At 42.5% G+C, this 24208-nt stretch overlaps 2 protein-coding genes across 4 annotated transcripts in view; one reads left to right on the plus strand and one right to left on the minus strand.

Annotated features, from left to right (window-relative positions):
* PPIP5K2 (diphosphoinositol pentakisphosphate kinase 2) overlaps nucleotides 1–5930 on the minus strand; it is a 54966-nt gene extending 49036 nt beyond the window's left edge. The window contains exon 1 of one of the 3 annotated variants that reach the window (XM_030467030.1): nucleotides 5816–5930. The gene's annotated coding sequence lies outside the window, so the exon portion shown is untranslated. Of the gene's footprint in view, nucleotides 1–5417; nucleotides 5786–5815 lie in introns of those variants that run through there. The other 2 variants (XM_030467029.1, XM_030467028.1) reach the window with 2 other exon arrangements.
* A 46-nt stretch (nucleotides 5931–5976) lies between these two features.
* GIN1 (gypsy retrotransposon integrase 1) lies at nucleotides 5977–23406 on the plus strand. Its single transcript, XM_030467031.1, has 9 exons — nucleotides 5977–6078; nucleotides 7262–7532; nucleotides 8933–9078; nucleotides 9936–10129; nucleotides 14733–15038; nucleotides 15692–15880; nucleotides 15977–16144; nucleotides 16593–16881; nucleotides 22495–23406. Exons 2-9 carry the CDS (start codon nucleotides 7417–7419, stop codon nucleotides 22689–22691), a joined length of 1605 nt encoding a protein of 534 aa, XP_030322891.1. The 5' UTR covers nucleotides 5977–6078; nucleotides 7262–7416; the 3' UTR covers nucleotides 22692–23406.
* Nucleotides 23407–24208: the final 802 nt, after the last annotated feature.

Here is a 24208-nt window from a genome sequence, read left to right on the forward strand (position 1 = left end):
TTTCCTCCAAATGTTTTGGTTACTATACAAATTGATTAATTTCCTTCCCTGATGTGGTATGTGAAATAAAAGGAGTCCAACAAAAGAGACATGGAAAAACAAACAGGAGTATCTGCAGCTACAGTGAACAACTCCCATTATAATTCAAAAATGAAGTAAGACCACATTTGGGTAAGACCAGGGTTCTCCTTGTACACCAACGAGAATAATAAATGACAGAGGAAGATGACAGAGCTGTCTTCCTGCCCCTGAAGGAATGCCCATGGGAGAAGCTTTTAACACACAGGGCCCTATGCACAACTCCATCTTGCTGCCCCTGGAGCAGGGAAGAGTCTTCCCATTTCATATTACAAAATGAGGAGCAGCAGCAGCAATACAGGGAGAGAGATGGTCTATGTTAGATCCTCCATACTTGGTGCATAAGCCTCATCCAACAGTGAAGATTCGAAATCACATGCCTGCCTCAACCATGGAAAATTACAATGTAAACAAGAAAAAAATCCCCAAAGCTTTGTGCTGGAATATTGCCTGACCTATTTCCAAAGAGATAGCATCAAAAATATCCAGGCAACGACCTCCTAAGTTGCAATGACCTTCCCATGTAAAACTATGTAGACCATGTTCCCTTCAAACCTCAGCTGTTACACAAGCCTTTGCAGCTTACAGACAAAAAAAATCCCCACTAGTTTTGAAAAACACAATTTAACTAAGTGTTGTTTCTTAAAACAATTTCTAACAACACATACAGCCTTTTCATTCCACTTATCCTAAAAATTCCTATTCATGACTAACACATGACATGTCTTAGCCCACAAAAATAAAGGGGGGGTGTGGGGAGAAAAAAATGGTTGAAGAAAACAGTAAATCTGCTGATTCTGCATTCTCTCATCCCAGTTTTCCCCTGATAAGTCAGATGCAAGTGAAAACATTTCTAAACCATGTATCACTCAGGGAAACTTCTGGACTGCCATTATCACAAAGCAGCTACGAAACACTTTGTGACATTTGAATCGGGAAATTTAACAAATAGGCAACTGTATGAGAAGCATCAAGTGGTTATCATATGTTATGTTATTCAGTACATGTAAAATAACATTAAAACCACAAAACAGTCCACTCCTCTGTATTGTCTCCCCATATTGATACTTTTAAAGTTTCATTTATTAGTGTTGTAGGAATGTTGAAACTGCACACATGACCAGTTTCCTCCAATTCAAATTATGTCGTGAAAACAAAAATTATTTTAATAGCAATTTTTCAAGTAGACTCAGTAAGATGACAAAAGCTTCCAACATCATCCTAAGTGCTCTTCATGGATGTGTAACACCCTTCTACAGATGATTTAAAAAAAAAATTGGTAGCACTTCATATTTACATGTGAAACTACCAAAAATGCCCATACTCAAAACCAGCATTTTCTCATATCTGACAGGTGATTAGAAAGATTAAAGGAGACAGCACAGGCAGGAGGTATAAAAATATAGAAAGGATGTTAAGACACAGAAGCTTCTGACATGCACAGAAGTTCCACCACAACATGAGGAAGAATTTATTCACTGTAAGGGCCTTAGAGCCCTGGAACAGGCTCTCCAGAGAGCTTATGTAGTCTCCTTCTCTGGAGACCTTCAAGATACAACTCGATGCATTTCTGAGCAACCTGTCCTAGTCTGGGTCCTGCTCTGACAGAACACTTGGACTTGATGATCATCAGGGGTTCATTTCAACCCCTGACATTCTGTGATTCTGTGAAAGTGGGCTTTGGGAGCTTCACTGACACCAACACACCCCCTGGTGACTTTCTGTTATCTCTCTTTTTTCCTGCTATTCTCTCTTTCTCACCCTCCCTTTTCCTTCCCAAAATCACTAAGTAACACAAGGCCTACCACATTTTTTTCCAGGTTGTGCGGCTTGAACACAGATGTATTGTGACTTTCATAATCAATGTATGAGCCTTCATGATTGTGCAATCTGAGCATTTAAATTAATCAAAATATTAACTTCTTTGAGTTATTCCTTCTATAATTCTAATCAAAGCTAATACTCAAATACATACCTTGAGTGTTTTTTCACCTTAATCCAATCAAGGGGTATCTGATGATCAAGCATGTCCTCAGACAATAATATTTTAATCACTCTCCCCAGAAGGGCCAGGTCTGTGACAAGACTGGATCCAGTCACACCTAGGCTGCTCTGTGAGAAGGAGTTTAGAAAGAAAAGGGGACCCAAACTGAATCACTCTGAGTTGCTCAACCTGGATTTGCTCAATCTGCTTCAAAAGCAGCTGACTTTATGCACCCCACTCAGGAGCCTGCAGCCCACTCACTCTCCCCCCAGACTCCCCCAGGATTCTACCACAAACTTTGCCAGAGCATTCCAACACAGGAACAGCCACACCTGTTCTAGCTTCCTCCCCCCACACCAGAACCCTGCACCTTTTTGTCCCATCTAGACTCTCCAGCCCAATGTGTCCTCACCACTAGCTCTATGTTCTTGTCCCCATCTCTTCCATTATAGGCAGTGGGGTAAGATGCTCCCCAATATCTGTCAGGAAGTGATGACATGACAAGAAACTCCAGAAAGACCAAAATAGCTTCTGTTTGTTACTTTCAGACCGTCAACTTGCCAGACTGTCAGATGCAGAGCCACAACCTATGCAAAATGAAAACTGTGAACGTGCTATGTTCTTTCTGTTTGAAGGAACATTTCAAATATTTTATACAGTGTTCCAAAAGCATTACAAGGAAGTACTCAACGCTTCGTTCCTCCACAAAAATTACAGGAGCTGCAGTTCTAAATCAAACAACTCATATTTGAGTTTTGCTCTACTGGGACATGAAAAAAAGAAGAATGAACAGAAGCTGTGAGTCTTCTTTGCCAGGTAACTGTTTGTATTGGCTTTATGTAGGAGGAGGAGGTACCTGTGGGTTGCAGGGCTGGCTTCTTTGAGAAAACACCAGAAGCTGTTCCAGGTCAAAGACAGTACCAACTGGCTCCAAAGACAAACCTACTTCTGTCTAGAGCTGTAGGTGAGCCTGTCAGCAATGCTGGTGATGCCTTTCCAATAATATATTTAAGAAAGGGTAAAAAGAACTGCAAAGCAGCTGGGAGACAGTATATGTGAAACGGCATTGCAAACACCAATATCAGACAACAAAGAAGAGGAGGAGAGGGTCCATGTGCCAGAGATTCCCCTGCAGCCCAAGGAAGATTCCATGTCAGAGTAGGCTGAAGGAAGCTGTAGCTCACGCTCCAGGAGGAAGCTGTGGCCAATGGTGAGGACCCGTGCAGGAGAATGTTTTAGGGCAGCTCCCCACAGGGGACCTACACTGAAGCAGTTTGTTCCTGGAGGCTGCACCCTATGGAAAGGACCCATGCTGGCACAGTTCATCAAGAACAGCAGCACAGTAAAGACCTGCCCTTTAGGTTGTTCATGAATGAGATTTATAGTCTTAGAGAAAAATTGTTACAGTTTTGGAACAGTAATTACTTGGCTGATGTCCCCATGTGAGCTTTCCTTCCTAGTAATTATACAGTTAATTAAGCAAAACATTTCCAGTGATTTAGAATTAACAATCTTAAAGTGAAGTACCTTTCCCTTGACAGATTCTTTGCTCACAGAATTTACTTTTACCCCAATATCTCACCAGCAGAAATGTGCCTTTTCAGCACATGTAATGACATCTCCTAAAATTTTGGAGTTTTAACCCCAAACACTACACTATCATGGGGCATCTTTCAACTCTTTAGAAGCTGGAATGTCAGTTGCAAAATGAACTCATCCTTTAAAGGAAGTGTGGGAACAGTCTTAAAAGTTTAGAAATAACTTTCTGCTAAATATCATTGCCTTTCCTTCAAGATAGAAAGGAAGTATTTTTTAAAAACGGGCAACCACTGCTACAAATTGTCATATGGTGTTACAGGTCTCTCCTGCACAACCACAGAACAGATAACCTTCACATTCATTAACTTCCACTGTTCTTTCTAAATCAAGCCTTGTCAAACACACAAATACATAAAGACATTTATCTTTGTGAAGAGCTTGAACCTTGCTAGAAAGGCTGATTTCTGAACTTTTACAGATCCCACTCATAGATGTTGAAACAGCTTCTTCATACTCTCACACAGAACTTGTTACTTCAGCTTTGCAGAAAAGAGAAAGTTTTTGCAAAAAGTTCTCTAATAAAGAGCATTACTACAGTCAGCTTCTGGAGCCCTGATCTGTTCTAACTACAACTGCCAGGTCAATGAAATTTGCTTTCACAGAAAGAATCAGACATGTTGAACGAAAGAAGCATATTACATTAGTCAAATACTTATGCCAAAGCCCATTTTACATAGCAAAAATAGTTTCGTTATTTGTTGAATCGAAGCTTGTGGATAGATTTAGTTGCCTCTGATCATTTATAACCATGCAAGATTTCACCACTACAAAGGAAGATTTTATGGGAATACTGATAACCAAGACAAAATAAAGATATTTGGCTTGCCACTATTGCAAAAAAGAGATGCAGAAAGGATGAAGAAAAGATGGAAATGAAGCAGTTTTAATAGATGAATGGAAATAACACGTACAAAGAACGATACAATACTCAAACAATGGTAAAGGTAGCTTTTCAGCTTAGGAAAACAGATGCAAGTGGTTTGAATGAGAAAGGAAAACGCTTATTTCACCGTGGTTGTGATACTGATCTTCCCCAGCCTTTCTAATTGTGTGAGCAGAGTTGCTCAGTAAAAAAACCAGCTAGTGGTCAACAATAACTTTCAAAACCCTGTTTTCAAAACTTACCAATACTCATTAAAGTTCCCAGGTTTCAGGAAAACACCGCAAAAACAGAGAGAAATGTTCCATAGGCCACTCTATACTTCTCTCCCACCTCACATGCTGACAGGTTATTTTCTGATTATTACATGTAACTAATTCTCAGCTCTTGGACTGCTGCTGCTTTTCTTTCTTAGCTTGATTACAATGTAGATAGTAATCTCCCCTGACCCAGGTAATTTTACACTGAATTTATCACGAGTCTTTGGATTGTTAACAGAATATTCCAAATCGAGCAGTTTAAGAAACCCTACCCCGCCCTACACATAAAGCGATCACACGCACCCCAGCCCCCATCCCACACCCCGCTTAGGAACACCTTTCACCCCCTGTATTCCTGTGCACGAAAAAGCTTCACCTGACAGGATAGCACACTGCAAACTCAAGCTACTGCTGCTCCAGAAATACTGTTTCCGAGAACAGGATAAACTACAAAATCAACTAAGAAGTTAGATGTACTTATTGGCCATGCACACCAACTTTTGCCGATGACTGCCGCTTACGGAGCAGCGCGTTAGAGGTCTACAGGAAAGCCCAGACGGGCTCTGCCCATCTTGCCCTCAGGTACTGGGACCGAACCCGCCCAAGCGACTCCCACCTCAGGAGGCAGCTGCCCACTGACTCCGCTCCTCTCCTCACGGGACAGCACGGCCGCAGCGGACTCCACCACACCGAGCCCCGCGGCGGCCTGGGAGAGCAGGGGCAGCGGGCTACCGGGCACCCCGCCTCTGCCCGCTACCAGGGGACTCGCAGCACCACGGCGGGGACGGCCGCAGGGCTCCTCATGCGAGGTGGGAGCGGCAGTGCTGGGCGGTTCCCAGGCCGCAGCCCGAAGGGGGTGACGCGACTCACGGCAAGCCGCCACCCCAGTCTAAAAAGGGGGTGCGGTCGGCGGGGCCGATCCAGTGGGCGCCCTCCACATCCTCTGGGCCGGCTAGGGAGTGGCGGAGGGGAAGGAGGGGACCCCAAGAGGCACTCCCAGAGAAGCCACCTCACCTACGCTTGGCACCTCCCGCGCCCTCGCGTCCTATTGAGAAAGTCCCGCCGCCATCTGACACCGCGCGGCCCGGCCCGGCCCAGCCCGGCCCACTCCCTTCAGCGGCCCGGCCCCGGCCCCACCCCCTCTCCAGTCACTTCCGGGGGCACCACATAAGTCCCGAGGTGCAAGGGCCGCCGCTACACTCACCCGGCAGGGCAGAGGCCGGGCTAGCGGCCTGCGAGCCCGGTGACCGCTTATGCCGATACCTCTCCTGGAGCAGGTGCGTGCCCAAGGCCCCGGAGACTCTACACGGAGCTCGACGAACCGACTGCCTCGGAGCGGGGCGGAGAGGGTGGGGCGGGACGACGGGGACGGGAAGGAGGAAAAAGATCGCAGCGACGCCTCTTAGCGCATGCGTGAGGCTCGCCACGCCTACACGTGTACGTCTGTCTCTGTCGGGGTGTCTGTATGTCTGTCTGCCCCTCTGTCCTTCCCGCTGTGTCTTACCTGTCTGTCCCTCCGGGGGTCCGCGTTGCCAAGAGCGGGAGTAAAGCTGTGTGCGGCCCTGGTGCTGTAGCATCGCCGGAGTGGGAGATGCTGAGAGCGGGCGGGATCCCCTCCGAGACGCTCCGGGGAGGTACGGCTGATGCCTCGGCTTATGGTACCTCCATCGTCCCGTCCCCAGATAGTATCAGTCCTGCAGGGGCCATGCCTGCCCACCGGTCCTGTGCCCACACGTGTGGTGTGTTCGCAGTAAATGGTAAGGGGACACTCGCCAGGTGATGTTTAGGGGTCGGGGCAGTGGTTTAACGTACCTGCCTGTGCCTCTAAGGCAGCAGTGCTGCCACTTGCAGTAGGTTTTCCATCCTGATTGAGGCTTGTGTGTGATGCTGTCAGAAACCTATCATGTTGCCAAGGATGAAGGTGGAGGTATCTAAGAAGTAAAGGTGTTCTGAAATAGTGGGGGTTTGTGTCAAAAACAGCTGAAGCTTTCAAAAGTCAGGGAGGGATGTCTGGTGTGAGACCATCCATGTACAAGTTCTTGGAAGCATGCACTTGGTTAAAAAAGATGTATACCAGACTCTATGGCCACTGTTTCTGATAGGAACTGCAGGTAGAGATAGGGGAAGTACTCAAAAGCAGGGCTTAAATTAAAGTTCTGTAGTAATGGTTGAGATTGTGGGTGGGCAAAAATGGGCATTAAAATGTAAAATAGTTAAGTGTTACTAGGTATGATTATTTTGGCCAACACACTGAAATAAGAAGAGCCCTGGTTACATGGGGGTTTCATTCTCTGTGATGAAATACTTTCTTTGACTGTAAAGCAGTGTATTATTTTCCAGCTTCAAAGATGTCCGCTGGTTTCTGATTGTAAAAGTCTGGTTTTTACAGACTACCAGATCTGTTATGAGTATTGATGGAATAGTATATGAATTATAAAATCATACTATTGTTTTGATTAGAAAAGATCAACATGAGCCTACAACTGTCAAGTTCACCACGAGACCAGGTCCTTAAGCACCACAGCTACACACCTTTGAAATACCTCCAGAAGTAGCAACTCAGCCACTTCTCTGGGCAACCTGGCAGCCTGTTCCAGTGCTTGACATCCCTTTTCATGAAGAAAAGTTTCCTAATAACCAATCTAAACCTCCCCTGGTGCAACTTCAGGCCGTTTTCACTTTTTACCTGGGAGAAGAGACCAGCACCTTCTTTGCTACGACCTCCTATCAGGTAACTATAGGGAGTGATAAGGCCTGGGAACAACCTCAGTTCCCTCAGACACTCCTCTTTGTTGCCCTTCTTTGGACATGCTCCAGCACCTCACTGTCTCCTGCAGTGGGAGGCCCAAAACATCCAACCCTCAGGCAAATCATCCCTTGCACGTAACATGGTGTTCTGCAGACTGGTTGAGGATATAATCAATCCCCTCATCCAGATCATTAATAAACATATTAAAGACAACTGGCCCCCAAGTAATCTTTATTCTCATTGTCTGATGTAATATGGTTTATTCTAAATAACAAAACCAGGAGATTTTCAGGGTTTTTTTCTAATAGTGGGCTTAGGTATGGGGGGAACTAGTAGGGACATAGGAAAATAAATATGCAGAAAGTAGGATCATGTTGTCCTCTTAGGCAGCAACCCAGCAGACTACTGAAGCCCTGTAACAGTTTGCTGTATCAGGATCCTACTAGTTAAGTTAAATGTATATGGATAGTATTTAATTAATTTAGTAGTGTCTTTATTTCTTCATTGTCTTATGTACAATCTTGCAAACTTTTATAATGGGAACTGCAGGAATTGAAATAATATGGCAGACCTCAAGCTTTATCGTGCTCTTGTATATGTCAATTAGAGGAGGGTCAAACTGATGCTCCATCTACTTCTTCATTGCAGCTGGAACAGGCTTTTTTGGGGGAGGAAAAAAAAATATCCAAAAAAGCAACATCACTGAAATCACACAGAGCCTGCATGAATATTTCTGGTTATCATTAACAGCTAATATTCTGATGCTATCTTTGCTAGACTCAGACTTTCCCTGTACCATTTAGACATTTTAGTTATGATATTTGAGTTTATTAATGTGATCAGGGAGGTCAGCCTGTGTCAGGAAATGCAGTATTAACTTACAAGCTGAGTCTGGTTTGGGACGTCAGAACCTAAATGTCAGATGAATTAGTGAACAAAACAGATTTGTCAGTTTCCGTCTGGGGAGCTTTTTCCTATTTGTCTGTAGGTTTTTTTTTTTAACTAGAGTGGCTCTTCGGAATAATCTGATCTCTAGCATATTTGCATTTGAGAGCTGTCCAAATGTTTAGGAGTGAGAAGGGCAACTTCTTTCTCCCTAGTCTCATTCTCCTCCTCTCACATCCAGTAAAGGTAGTGGAAGTCTCTGCTGTTTGAAAGCTTAAAAAATACAGGTTGACAATTCTATGTGTAGAATAAAAGTAGTGTGTAAAGCATAGTTCCTTATTACTTAGGTTGACAGCATGGGTATATATCGACAGCAGTGCAATGGTTATTGTAACATACTCTTAAGGTATAAGGATCGCACAAAGAAACCAGTAAAAACAGAAGATGTGTTCCTCTAATGGCTGTTTCATCTAACAAGTACTGTACATTTTGTCCAGGTTAGCAATGGTCCGTAGTGGAAAAAATGGTGGGCTCCACCTGAAGCAGATTGCATACTACAAGCGAACAGGGGAGTATCATCCTACAACATTATCAAGTGAAAGAAGTGGAATCAGGAGAGCAGCCAAAAAATTTGTTTTCAAAGGTAAAAATACTTTCTCAATGTACTCTGATAATAAACATTTTAGGTGAAGACTTGTTGATAGAAAAGAAAGTGGGATCTTGTGCTGCAGCACTTTATGATTTTTCATGTACATTCTCATAAAACAAAAAGTCTGCTCAATTCTTATTAATATATAACAGGAACTCTACAGAAATTCAATATGCTTTATCCCTTTCCAGGAGGGATTGTATATCTACCTTAAAAGCCAAGCCTTGTTCTAGATACTGAGGAATTGCATAGCTGTTGCAGTCCACAATTCAAAGGGCTACAGAAAGGAGACAAGGAATGCTTTCTTTAGCAGGTCTGGAGGATGCTCTGCATGTCTGGGAGAGGTGCAAGGGTGGCTTTGCCACCTGTCATCTTTGAGCCTTCTGTCCCTTCCTGGCTCTTTTCATCTGAGTGGTATATGAGCCTTCGTAGCCTGGTGTGCTCTCTCAATCACATCAAGCTGTCCAAGTCTATACAGAGAGAAAGCAGTCAGGAGTTTTAAGTAGCAGATTGGAGTGTCAGGTTGCTGGCAGTTGGGCAGTAAAGTCTTCTAGCAAATCCTGCTTCCCTTTCCCACACCCTGCATTAGCTTGTGTTTCAGTCAACTTCCTGTGGGAATGTTGTTTGCATTCTAACTTGTCCTTGTAATGCCTCATGTCCAGGCTAATAAATGCAGGTGAACAGATTTGTTTTTTGGAGGAAATAGTTTGTAAGTGTAAAAGCTCCATTGGCACAGGAGTGAACTGAAGCTGATTTAATACATTCTGTACTGAATCAGGCCCAGCAGTTTAGTAAACTAAACAAAAGACAAAGCACTTGCATATAATTTGCTGGTACTTTTCTTCTTTCAGAAAATAAATTGTTCTATGTTGGAAAAGACAGAAAACAAATGCGCCTGGTAATTGTTTCAGATGAAGAGAAGAAAAATGTGCTTGAGAAATGCCACGAAAATGCTGCTGGCACTCATCATGGCATATCAAGGACACTGACTTTAGTGGAATCTAATTACTACTGGACCTCTGTAACAAATGACGTCAAGCAGTGGGTATGGTCTCATAGCTGCAGGATTTTTTTTTAATGTAGTCTGTTAGGTTTTGTGTCATGACTGTTACAGCAAGCACCTATACTGCTTTATGACAGGGAAACTTAAGCTTCCAATTAAATTTTAAAAGGTCTTCTTGCCGAAGGATAATATTTCCTTTTTCTCTTTTCTTTTACTACTGACCACATGGCTTGTATATTGCCAAATGTTACACAGTAGTGGGGAGCCACACTGCCTTTCAGTGTGCAGGGCACATCCAGTCTTTGAGAGGAACTTCTTTTGCATAGATACTTCTCATATCTATGTGGCCATATTTACTGCCAACAGATAAGAATATGCAAATGGTGCATATATATATGCACCATATATGTATGCACCATATATATATGGCCTCTGCCATATAATTATGCATGTTGAGGAAATAGTTAAATTACTGCTTGGGAAAGTTTCTTCTCCTTTACCGATATATATATGGGTAGGATCTCCATGCAGAATGTGGTGCTTGAGGAAACTATATGTGTAGTCACAGAATCATCGAGGTTGGAAAAGACCTTTAAGATCATAGTATCCAACCCTACAACCCATACCACTAATCCATCCACTGCAGCACTTCATCTGCCTGTTTTTTAACACCTCCAGGGATGGTGCCTCAACCAGCTCCCTGCACAGCCTGTTCCATTGTTTAGCTACTTTCTGTGAAGAATTTTTTTCTAATATCCAACATGAACCTCCCCTGGCAGAGCTTGACCCCATTTCTTCTTGTGCTGTCCCTGGTCACCAGGGAGAACAGGCCAACATCTGTCTCACTACCACCTCCTTTCAGGTAGCTGAAGAGAGCAATGAGGTCTCCCCTCAGGCTTTTTTTCTCCAAACTGAACAGGCCCAGTTCCCTCAGCATGTCCTCATAAGGTCTGTTCTTCAGACCCCTAATCAGCCTATTTGTCCTTCTCTCCACCCTCTCCAGCACCTCGATGTCCCTCTGAAGCTGTGGTGCCCAGAACTGCACACAGGACACAAGGTGGGGCCTCACTAAATATAGAGACAGGATCACCACCCTGGTCCTGCTGGTCCCATTATTCCTGATGCAGGCCAGGATGGTGTTGGCCTTCTTGGCCACCTGGGCACACTGGTGGCTCCTGATCAGCCAGCTGTCAATCAACATCCCCATGTCTCTCTGCAGGGCAACTCTTCAGCCACTCCTCCCCAAGCCTGCAGCACTGCTGGGGGTTGTTGTGGCCAAAGTGCAGTTCTTGACATTGGCCTTATTGAAACTCATGTAATAGGCCTTGACCTATTAATCAAGCCTGTCTAGATCCCCCTGCAGAGCCTTCCTACCCCCTAGCAGATTGACACTGCCACCCAACTTAGTGTCATCTGCAGATTTACTGAGGATGCATTCTATCTGCTCATCCAAAACAATGAAGATGTTAAACAGGAGTGGCCCCAGCACTGAGTCCTGGGGAACACAATGCATGACTGGCTGCCAACTGGATTTAACTTCATTCAGCACAACTCTTTGGACCTGCCTGTCCAACCAGTTTTTAATCCAATAGAGCATATGCCCATCCAAGCCACAAGCAGACAGCTTCTCTAGGAGAATGCTGTGAGGAATCTTGTCAAAGGCCTCGCCAAAGTTGAGGGTCAAAACATCCGCAGCACTTCCCTCATCCAGTAAGAGGGAACTGTCATAGAAGGAGATCAGGGTAGTCATACAGGACTTGCCCCTCATTAACCCACGCTGACTGGGCCCGATCTGATTGTTCTGTGTGTACTGCATAATGGCACTCAGGATGATCTACTCCATCAGCTTCTACTGAGGTCAGACTGACAGGTCTGTAATTTCCTGCATCATCCTTCCATCCCTTCTTATGTATTGTGATTACTTTGGCAGTTTTCCAGTCTTCTGGTATCTTTCCAGTGAGCCAGAACTGCTGATAAATGATGGAAAGTGGCTTTGTGAGCACCGCTCAAGTTCTTTCAGTACTCCTGGGTGCATCCCATCCAGTCCCATGGATTTTTGCACGTCCATGTTGTGCAGCAGGTCACTGACCACCTCCTCCTGGATTATGGGGGGATTGCTCTGCTCCTGGTCCCTGGCCTCTACCTCAAGGAGTTGGATTCCCTCAATATAAATGGACCTGCAACTAAAGGCTGAGGCAAACAAGTCATTAAGCATCTCAGCTTTTTTCTCATCTTTTGTCAGCATGTTTCTTTCTGCATCTATTATGTCATGGAGGTTCTCCTTTATCTTCCTTTCGTTAATAATATATTTATAAAAGCTTTCCCTGTTATCCTTAGCCATGCAGGCCAGATTAATTTCTAGTTGGGCTTTGGAGTTTTTAATTCCCTCCATGCATAGCCACACAGCATTTTTGTGGTCTTCCTGAGTGGCCTGCCCCTTCCTTCAAAGGTCATAAGTTCTCTTTTTCTTCCTGGGAGCCAGCCAAAGCTTCCTATTCAACCAAGCTGGTCTTCTATGCTGCTGGCTCACCTTGCAGCTCATGGGGATGGTCTGCTCCTGTGCCTTCAAGACTTCCTCCTTGAAGAGCTTCCAGCCATCCTGGACTCCTATATCTCTCAGAACAGATTCCCAAGGAATTGTGGCTGTCAAGCTGCTGAAGAGGCTAAAGTGCCCTTTGGGAGACCAGGGTAGCAGTTTTGCTACCCCTTCCTCCTGGCATCTTTAAGAGTGGAGAGCTCTTAACAGTTCATCTATTGGTATGCCTAAGATGGTCCCCAGCTGTTACATCTCCAACCTGCCTTTCTCTGTTCAGAAAGAGCAGGTCTAGTAGGTCACCTTGCCTTGTTGGTTCAATCACCAGCTGTGTTAGGAAGTTATCTTCATCATATCCCAGGAACTGTCAGGACTTCTTCCCTCTCTGCTGTGTTGTAATTCTAGCAGATGTCAGGGAAGTTGAAGTTCCCCACAAGAACAAGGGCAAATGACTGCAAGATTTTACTCAGGCGTTTATAGAAGAGTTGATCCACCTCACTGCCCTGGTTGGGAGGTCTGTAGCAAACTCCCAGAGCTGTATCAGCCTTGTTGGCCTTATCCCTAATCCTGACCCAAATAGGCTCTACCTTGTCATCATTATAGTCTAATTCTAGACATTCATATTCATAATCCACAGGGCCAGCCCACCTCTCCTTCCTTGGCTATCCCATTGAAGAGCTGGTAGCTATCAACTGTAGCACTCCAGTTGTGTGAGGTATCCCACCATCTTTCTGTGACAGCCGCTACATCAGAGCTTTCCTGCTTCATCATGACTTCCAGCTCCTCTTGTTTGTTGCCCATACTGCACTCATTGGTATAGATGCACTTCAGGTGAATTAATGATCGTGACACCTTTCTGGTGTCAAGGGGCCCTAATTCCCACCTGGGTCTCAGGCATTTTGATTGTTTCTGAGCCATCAACAACCTTGGCCTTTCATTTCCCACTGTATCACTATCACCCCTCTCAACTCAGGTAGCTAGACCTAGTCTTCTTTAACATGCTATCCTACAAATCCCAGCATGGGGGATTATGCTTAATCTTATAATTACACTTAAGCTTACTTTTGACAGACTCAAATTTATCTCCTTCAAATCTAGTTTAAAGCCTTGTCAGTCAGCACCACTAGCTCCTACCCTAGCATCCTTTTCCCCTCTGAGACAGTTGGATTCTTCTTGATGCCAGTAGGCTTGGTGTCTTGTAAAGTAACCCATGATTGAAGAACCCAAGGCCTTGCCAATGACACCAGTCTCTGAGCCATGAATTAACCTGATGACTGTTCCTGTTAGTACTCTCTTCCATTAATGTCCTTAGAGGAATGGAGAAGAACAGAACCTGTGCTCCCGATCCCTTAATGAGTTGACCCAGAGCCCTGAAATCTCTCTCTATTGATTTGGATGATCTTGTTACCACCTTGTCACTACTCACTTGAAAGACCAAAACTGGGTAGTAGTCTGAGGTCCTTAACCAGGTGGGAAGTTTCCTAACAGCATCCTTTATCCAGGCCCCAGGGAGGTAGCAAGCAAAATGCCTTTTATGGCCAAATTACTATTGCTATCCGCTTGCTGCATCAGCTGAATACTTTGAATTGATATGTAACTGTAACTTGAACTGAAAATGAGTCTTTACTTTCAATTCAGATTTGGACAAAGGGTCTCTGTCCTGTAAATGAAATTGATCCATGTTATGCATGGAAAGTTAAGTATGTTGCAAATGCTTTTCAGCCATAGTATATACAATAGAACCAAAACAGGAACAATATGGACTTTCTTGCCATCCCCCCTGCTTCATACGTCCTTTAGTATTTACAGATGGTAATGGATATTAAAATTGATACTGTGGACATGGAAGAGGACAGTGCTTTTAGGATGGGTAGAGTTCAGCTATGAATTCCTGCACATGTTCTTCTCCTGGCTTTGACTGTTGTTTTGTTTTAGTTTTGTTGGGACTGAAAAATCTAAGGGTGAAAAATAACCATGATAAATTGAACTTTTTTGCATTTCCCAGTCTAACCTAACTTACAGAGGAACAGTTGGTATTTATTATCCTGCTGATTGAGTTAAACGTTCAGCATCACTTTTTATTGATAGTATCTTCCCTGATTTTTTCATTAGGTGTATGCTTGCCAGCGTTGCCAAATGGCAAAGAATACAACCACAACAGCATCCAAACCACACCCTATCAAAGCAGAGGATCCATGGACAGCAGTCAGTATAGACCTAATGGGACCTTTTAGTGTTACCAACAGAAGCCACAAGTATGCCATAATTATGACAGATTTGTTTACAAGATGGGCTGTTATCTTGCCACTGCATGATGCATCAGCAGCTGAAATTGCTAAGGCAATCATAACTATGTTTTTCTCATATGGGCCACCTCAAAAAATGCCTATTGATAAAGGGAAAGAATTTGTTTATCAGGTAGGTCTTTATGTGGCTGTTTTCTTTTTTTTCAAAAAAAAAAACCTTTTCCCCTTTATTAAGTTTGTATTTTATATCATTCTTGAACAAGACCGTAAATCTTCTTCTTTTTTTTAATTAAGAAAAAAAAGTCAGCACACAGAAAAAAATGACATATTAATTGCAATTGTAACATTGTGTAACATTTCCCACAGTTTTATTCTTTGGCTTAACAAGAAAGCAAATTATTTTCTGGCAGTCGCAGTGCAGGTTTTGGGACAAAAACAGTTGAACTGGCACAAGCTTTCATACTAAAACATTATGTCTTTTATCAATCAATCTGTATAGTATAGCTAAAGGTATTTTTGACATAAGTCTGCAGTGTATTAAGTATTTTTCACACTTAAATCCTCTCAGAGATAATGAAATGATGAGACTGATATGGAAGAAATTACAAATTGAGTTAGGGGCAGAAATATGTTTAGAAACCATCAAGTATGACTCCTAAGTATGATTCCTTTAGCTCTCTCAGCACTGGACTGATTGCTGAGTATATGTATGTAAGGCTTGTGCTATCACTGGCATAGCAACAAAGGGGATGGAAAAGTTTGTTTACTTGAACTGTGATGAAGAGGAACGGAACCTTCAGTAATTGTGTTCTTTTTCTTCTGAAGATAAATGAAGAACTATTTGCACTGTTTGGAATGAAAGAAATTGTACTGTCTTATCCTCAGACAGATGATGTAAAAGAAAGAACATGCAAGACAATCAAAGCTTTCCTTAACAAATACTGCACAGACCATCCAAATGATTGGGATGAGCATTTGTCTGCTATTGCCTATGCTTTCAATTTGACAAATTTGGTATGTGAAGGTTCTTCCTTTTTTGACTGAAGTCCTTCAGAACATCTGTGAAGCTGTATGCTTAATTTCCTTGCTTTTTGCTCCCTGTTTAAATAGGAGCCAGATCAAAACATTCCATATTTCCAAATGTTTAATCGTAACCCACATGTTGTTGAGCCATTGAATACATGCGTGGAAGGAAAATACAGTATGTTTGCCAAAATATTTGAAGCAACTAAAAAAGCCAATAAAGAACTGGAAGAAGAAAAAACCTCAAATTGCCAGGTAAATGTTATGTATTCAGATTTTACTCGTAGGAAGACTGAAGATTAAAAAAAAAAAAAAGCTGAAAAGCCTTGAAGTGTAAAGTAAAACAAAACTTTTAGAGCGATGTGGGGTCTTTTGGGGATTTTTTTGTTTTTTTCCCTTTGATCCCTGGATTCGAGAGTACAAATTCTATGTATTTGCAGGGTGTAATCTTAAAAGAGGCCTAGTGCCAAGGATTTCATATCTGACGTAAGAGGACTGTGTATCTGTAAAAGCTGAAAACTGTTGTCTATGTATGTTTGAAATAGGAAGATAAAATGAGTTTCTTCAGAACTCTGCAGCCCTACATGTTATGAATTACATATAGCTAAAACCACATAATGCTTCTGCAGTATTAACCAATGCTATGACAATACATGATCGCTTTTGGAAAAAGAAAATATATTTCATATGTATTTTTCTTCAGGTGATGAAAAATACTTCAGATGAACAAAAAACCAGAAACAAGATCACTGTCAAAAGGAAGCCAGAGCAACTAAATACCCCTCAGCTTAAAGTTGGTCATGAAGTCCTCAGGCAAAAAAAAAATTGGTGGAAAGATGGTCGTTTCCAATCAGAATGGATTGGTCCTTGTGTTATAGATTATATCACAGATAAAGGCTGTGCAATATTAAGAGATGTCACAGGATCCAGGTTGAAAAGACCCATCAAGATGTCTCACCTCAAGCCATATATAAGAGGGTCCAGTGGAAAAGGTATATATATATGTGTGTATTTTATATATGTTTTTGGGTTTTTTTTTGTCATATCTTGGTTTTAGGTTATCAAAGTGAACAAGTGTCATTCTCCACAGTGAATTAAACTAACACTGACTATTCACATAATTGCAGTTTGTAAGGATAACAGTGTCAGTGCCTTAAAACCTGTGTGGGGCATGGGACAGAGATAACAAGGCATGTCTGAAGTCTGTTTAAAACCAGCTTCCATTAAATTTGCTTTTAAGCTGTGGTCTGCCCCTGTTCATGCTGGCTGCTGAAAAAATGTTAGCAGTACTGGTTAGGCAGATCTGTATTCAAAGACCATTTTCTGACTTTCTGTTTTGATATAGATAGGGCTCACATTTATTTTTCTTGTTCAATGGAAAGCTCATGTTTTTGGGTTTAGGCTTTTTGTTTGCTTAGTGACACTAGTGCAGGTGGTACATGTTTAAAAAAAACTAAACAACAAAAGTGTCCTTTAAAGCCATAAAATAGTCTATGTCAAAGAACTAAAGACTTGCGTAGCCAACTACCATATTTACATGTTCATATGTGCCTTTTTTCAATGCTTCTACATTAATCAAACAGTGACAGGTGTTTCAGGTCTTTTGAGAAAATTGAATATTCAGTGTTCAGAAGATTTCTGTCAAAGAACTAGCTGCTTTTTAGTTCAGAGTTCAAAAGTATCCTCACCCTACTGGTATTTGTGGTTAAGCATTGGTTCTTCAAAATGCATGAGTGCATTGAGATGATAATTTCTTCCAACACATCAAAAAATGTGGAATTTGCAGAGCTGAAACTAATTACAAGATAATAGCATCACATAATATTAGGGGCTGGAAGGGACCTCTGGAGATTATCTAGTCCAACCCCCCTGCCAGAGCAGGTTCACCTAGAGAAGGTTGCACGGCATCTAGGTAGGTTTTGAATGTCTTCAGAGAGTGGTTCTACTGTCTGTCTGGGCACCCTGTTCCAGTGCTCTGTTACTGTAAAGAAGTTCTTCCTTATATTTTGGTTGAACTTCTTTTCCAGTTTGTGGCCATCACCCCTTGTCCTGACACTGGACAACACTGGCCCTATCCTCCTACAATCATAGCATCATAGAATCAGGTTGGAAAACACCCTTGGGATCATAGAGTCCAACCATCATCCCTACTCTACAAAGTTCTCCCTTAAACATATTCCCCAACACCACATCTAAATAACCCTTAAAGACATACAGGGATGGTGACTCAACCACCTCCCTGGGCAGCCTATTTCTGTGCCTGATCACTCCTTCTGTGAAATCTTTTTTTCCTAATGTCCCTGTTGCAGCTTGAAGCCATTCCCTCTTGTTCTGTCACTAACTACCTGTGAGAAGAGAGCTGCACCAACCTCTCTACAATGTCTTTTCAGGTAGCTAAAGAGAGTGATGAGGTCTCCCATCAGCCTTCTCTTCCTCAAACTAAACAGTCCCAGCCCCATCATTGTTCTTCATTAGATTTATTCTCCAGACCCTTCACCAGCTTCATTGCCCTCCTCTAGACTCACTCCAGCACTTTGGTATCTCTGTTATATTGAGGTGCCCAAAACTGGACACAGTACTCAAGGTGTGGCCTTACCAGTACTGCATACAGGGGGACAATCACCTCCCTACTTCTGCTGATCACACTATTTCTAATCCAGGCCAGGATGCTCTTGGCTTTCTTAGCCCCCGGGCCACACTGCTGGCTCATGTTCAGCTGCTTGTCATTTAGAACCCCTCGGGTCCTTTTCTGCCTGTCAGCTTTCCAGCCACACCTCCCCAAGTAGTGTTCCATGGGGTTGTTGGCGCTGAAGTGCAGGACTGGCCTTGTTGGAGCTCATACTGCTGACATTGGCCCATCTATCTAGTCTATCCAAATCTCTCTGTAGAGCCTCCCTATCCTGATGTAGATCAACACTCCTGCCTAACTTAGTGTGGTCTGTGAACTTACTGATTTTACACTCTATGTCCTTATCAAGATCATAAACAAAGATGATAAACAGAAATGGTCCCAACACTGAGCCCAGAAGAATGCCACTTGTGACTGGCCACCAGCTGGGTTTAACTCCATTGATCACCATTCCTTAGGCCCTTCCACCCGTCCAGTGCTTGATCCAACGGATCTCATGCTCATCCAGGCCATGCGATCTGTTAGATCAAGCACTGACTAAGTGTCCTTTTGAGGGGGCCATGAAACATGCCCTTTAGCTACTTGATGACATCCCCACCTCAGTTTTCTCCAGGCTGAACAGATGCAGCTCCCTCAGCCTTTTTTAGAATTGTGGAATGGTTTGGGCTTGAAGGGACTTTAAAGATCATCTAGTTCCAACTCCCCTGCCTGGGCCAGGACACATCCCACTAGACCAGGTTGCTCAAAACCCTGTCCAGTGTGGCCTTGAACACTGCCAAGGAGGAGGCATCCACAGCCTCCCTGGGTAACCTGCTCCAGTGTCTCACCACTACAAAGGAATGGCTGGATTTCCTCATGTGGTAGATGCTCCAGTTCCCTAATCATCTTAGTTTCCCTCCACTGGACTCTGCAGTAGCTCATCTTTCTTGGACTTGGGAGCCCAGATTTGATCATACTATTCCAGATGGAGCCTCACCAGGACAGAGTAGAGGGGCAACATAACCTCCCTAGATCTGCTTGCCACACTTCTTGATGTACCCCAGGGTGCCACTGGCCTTGGCCACAAGGGCACATTGCTGCATCATGGTCATCCTTTTGTCCACCAGACACCCAGGTCTTTTTCCACAGAGCTGCTTTCTAGCAGGTCAACTTCTAAGCTGTACTGGTGCAAGGGTTTATTCCTCCCTGTGTGCAGTAACCTACACTTGCCCCTGTTGAACCTCACGCAGTTTCTCTCTGCCCAATTCTCCAGCCTGTCCAGGTCATGCAGGATGGCTGCACAGCCCTCTGGTGTGTCAGTCACTCCTTGCAATTGTGTATCATCAGGAAACCTTCTGAGGGAGTACTCTATCTATTTGTCCAGGTCATTGATAAGTATATTGAACATCAGTGGACCCAGTACTGACCCCTGGGGAATATCACTTCTTATGGACCTCCAGCTAGACTCTGCCCCACTAATGACAACCCTCTGAGCATTCTCTTTGATCCAGTTTTCAATCCACCCCACTATCCATTCAGCTAACCCACACTTCCTGAGCTGGCCTATGAGAATGCTGTGGGAGATGATGCCAAAAGCCTTGCTGAAGTCAAGGTAGACAACATTCACTGCTCTCTTCTCATCTGTCCATCCAGTCATGCCATTGTGGAAGGCTATCAGATAAGTCAGATACGACTTCCCCTTGGTGAATCCATGTTGACTACTCTGATTACCTTCTTTTCCTCCACATGCTTTGAGATGATGCCCAGAACGAGCTATTCCATCATCTTTTCAGTGATGGAGATGAGGCTGACTAGCCTGTAGTTTTTTGGGTCTTTTTCCCCTTTTGAAGACATTGGCTTTCCTCCAGTCCTCAGGCACCTCATCTGTTTTCCAGGACCTTTGACAGTCAATAGAGAGTGGCCCATTAATGACTTCTGCCAGCTCTGGAATTTCTGGAACAATTATGGAATTTCACTTGTGAAGCTGACATTTGTGTCAGTTACAGATTTCATAACCAAGATACCAACTGCATGTCATGTCTCCAAGACATCACTGTTACTGTTGGATGATCACTCTTTGGATTTCAGTTCCTTCTTAAGTTGCTTATTTAAAAGGACAAAGTCGAATGTCAAGCATTCCGACAGTCTTCCACTATTAAAATTACTTCAGTAAATTGTATCACAGTATAAGATGTTAACTATGCTTGTCTTTGTATCATCAGAGCCTAATGTGTTTACCACTAAATACTGAAGAAGCAGTAGATCATCATAGAGTTTCTTCTGTTTCCCAGGAAGTAAATAAAGATAGTTTCCTGACACAGGTGATTCAGTGGATTATGAATACTTGCAAGTCTTAAAATTACAGACTGATATTCATACATATTGCATAGAGATGTAAACCAAGCTTTGCCAAATTAATTGCCAGTCTAGCATCAGCCAAGAAAGAGTATTATTTTAGTTGAGTAAGAGCAGTGAAACCAGTCAGTGAATGGCAGAATGAATGACATTCTGCCAACAATTTAATCTCTGAAGAAGCCATATCTTTCTAGCAAAGGACTAACAAAGGACTTAGCCGGGGTGGACCTCTAGTTGCAAAATATTTATTATTCCTACTGCTATGGTGTAAATTTGGTGTCTGTCACACCAAACTAGTGGTATTATAACCTTGGAAGGGAACAAAGCATTTGCAGTGTTCTGTCTGAAATAAATGTGGAAGGGAGGATACATGTTAAGGGAGAGTACCTTATTATCTAACAACTTTGTGAGTGATTTGCTTATCCTGCCCCAAAAATCTGAAGTGTATCTTGCATATATTACACTTCAGTTACGTGAATTTGGGACTTTTAAAGAGGAAAAGTGAAGCCTGAAAATGGAGCACTTATTTTTCATGTGAGGAAAATATCTTCACAGGTAAGAATGGGCAGTCAGAAATAAAGTACTTTTTCATAACCTTTTCTAATACTCTTGGTCTAAAAGATAAGTCCTGAGTCACTGCATGGACAGAGTCCTTAGTACAGGCATCACAGATTCACAGTCTGGGTATACCTGAGTTGCTTTACAGCCAGGCAGAGGTTCCAGGACAACTTATACATACATTTATGTTTCTGAAGCAATATTTCATTTTTCCTTATCTGAGTGTTGTTTGGTTTAAATATTAAATTCAAGAGAATGCCTTTAGGTCCAGTGTTCAAGTGATTCAGGAGTGCAAACAGTAAAATTTAGGGCTTCTCTGTGGAGAGACATGGCCAGGAAAATGCAGTTTTTCCTCCAGAGGAGCTCCCACAGAAGTCCCACTTTGAACCTGTATCTCCCAAAGGAATTTGTAGCCCTTAATATAGAGATGCTTTTCTGTTGAATGGTTAATCTGATTTAATAGAACACTTTATTTCAGAATAAAGTCCTCATTTGAGTGAGAAGATAGACTCTAACCTTGTCTTCCAAAACAAATATTAACTCCATGTTGACAACTACACTTCTAATTTGTCTGGTCAAATTGTTTTCATTTTGTTTGAATTCACTTGGAAAAGTCAAACACTGTAAACATAGACTAGATAGGAGGAAAGCAGTCACAACTGTTGTCTTTGAATTCTATAAAACTGTTTTATTTCTCTTATTTCATAAAAAAAGCCTGCTGTATTAAGATCTCCCAGCAGGAGCCTGGAGTATCCACATGCCTCTGTATGCCCAACAGTGGAAGCATCTGTATGTCCATTTAAGGTATTAGTACAGTATGTGACTATGGCAGATGTTGAGCTAGTCACTGATCTACCTGAGAGAAACTCTTCATATGGAGCACTGCCAGTGTTATTTTGTGGATGCAGCCAAACTTTTGATACTCAGTGAAATAAGGAAATTCATGTTATCAGGCTGCTGTCACCCAAACATTCTTAAGGTTTTCTCAAAGTTGTGAAAAGTAAGTTAACACATCACTAACACTTTAAGTATGGCTTTCATGAAACCAGATGGACCTGATTTAGTGAATACTTTTTTTTTACAGGTAATCATTATTTTTTACGAGGTGCAGTAGTTGTTGACCATGACTATATTGGCTTATCTGAACCATCCTGTAATCCAAGCCAACAAGACTCTGTTGCTGAAGGAGAAATAAATGCCTACACAAAAGATGTCATGTCTGCTGTGCAGATGCTACCTGCAGCCTGCGAAGACCAAGAATCAGAAGATGATAAACGCTAGTCTGGGCTGACAGAAAATCATGGAATTGAATCAAAAGATGCAACACTGGAGCAACAGCCTTCTCCTTGTTGGACACTTTAGTCCTAGACCGACTATATTTAAGCATAGTTTCACGTCACCATTTCATTGCCAGTTTGGAAATTCTGTGGCAGACTGAAAAAAAATGTGTTAGCTCCAAAATCCACTGCAAAATTGAGTTTATTACTTTATAAGAGGACAGCAGGTGTCCACTATTCATTTGTATTGGCAATAAAAAGGAATTGCTCTGTTAAAAAAACATAAGCACAATGTAGTAGAAGTGTAAATTCTGCTACTGTATGAATTTAAGAACACTGTAGGTGTCCAGTCATTGTTTTATGTGGGCTTTTAGAAGCAGTCACTTGATGACCAAAAGTACAGGCACAACCTAGTAAAAAAATGCGTTCTCATCGTGCATTTGAATTTCAGATTTTGTAGGTGAAATGGCAGAGTAGCTGTACTTTACTGTTGCCCTGTCAGGATACAATGCATCATTTTATTTATTGGCCTTATTGTTGATCCTTAGATGACTCACTCTTTATGTGCAGAGATACTGTGGAATGAATATGATCTAAGAAACTTGTTTTAAATTTTGTCTCCACCGTGGAGAAGCTCATGTCCTTCTTTTGTTGTTCTAAAAGAGTTTCCTATTCTTTCTGAGAAGAAACAAGGTCTTGACTTTCACAACATTAAGTTTCTAACCCACAGCTGTCAGATCTCACAAAACAGTAAAGCTGCAAAAATGAAGTACATATAATGTTCAGCATGTGGAACAATGAGTCCTTCAGATGCTCAAAATTCTGTTAGGGTGAGAAATTTTAATTTCTCAGAAATCTTAGGAGCACTCAGCATTTATTTGTGCTTTCTTTGCAGACATACTGGTTTTGCTTACAGTCATAACTTCACAGAGCCAGTACAGATTTGATTATTCCCACTGACAGCAATATAGAAGAGGTGAAGCACTACTTTTACTGGTTGTTACTGGTCTGGACTTTCTGCTGAGCAGACTGTATTTCAGAGTCAGCTGAACAAGAATTAGTTCATGTAAAAAACATACGAATGCAAGTTTTTATAGAGAAGTGGTACAAAGAGGAGAAAAACTAGCAGAAAACTGTGTTTAGAATTTGCCCAATCTATATCTGATGCTGTGAAGATTTGCTTATCATGTTCTCTGAATGTGTGCATTCCCTCTCATGCCTGCTGGTGCATGTCATGTGATATACAGTATATGTAGAGGAAAATTCAGTTTCAGTCCTATATTAATTTTCTTCACTGAGAGTGATTCAGAAAGAGGGCACTGTGAGGCAGCTGGGGGTGCTCATTTCACAAGCTCCTCAGTGTCAGTTTCATGAAGCACTTAAAAGATGAAGAAGCTTTGTGCTGGCATTGGCAAACAGACAAGCTGAGAAGCTTATCTTTCTGGTAGCTGCTCTTAGCCCCAAGCTGTGCTGTCCTCTGGGGAGATCTAATCTTTGTAGTCATCAGTCTACAACAGTCAA

Source organism: Calypte anna, chromosome Z (assembly GCF_003957555.1).
Source record: "Calypte anna isolate BGI_N300 chromosome Z, bCalAnn1_v1.p, whole genome shotgun sequence".
Lineage (NCBI taxonomy): Eukaryota > Metazoa > Chordata > Aves > Apodiformes > Trochilidae > Calypte > Calypte anna.

What these genes read in the sequence shown, in the direction of transcription:
- GIN1 (XM_030467031.1), top strand. Translation starts at nt 7,417, where the DNA reads ATGAAGAAAAGTTTCCTAATAACCAATCTAAACCTCCCCTGGTGCAAC. An exon ending in GGAAAGAATTTGTTTATCAG is followed by an intron (nt 15,039 to 15,691) that starts GTAGGTCTTTAT and finishes TTTCTTCTGAAG; the next exon opens with ATAAATGAAGAACTATTTGC. An exon ending in AAAAAACCTCAAATTGCCAG is followed by an intron (nt 16,145 to 16,592) that starts GTAAATGTTATG and finishes ATTTTTCTTCAG; the next exon opens with GTGATGAAAAATACTTCAGA.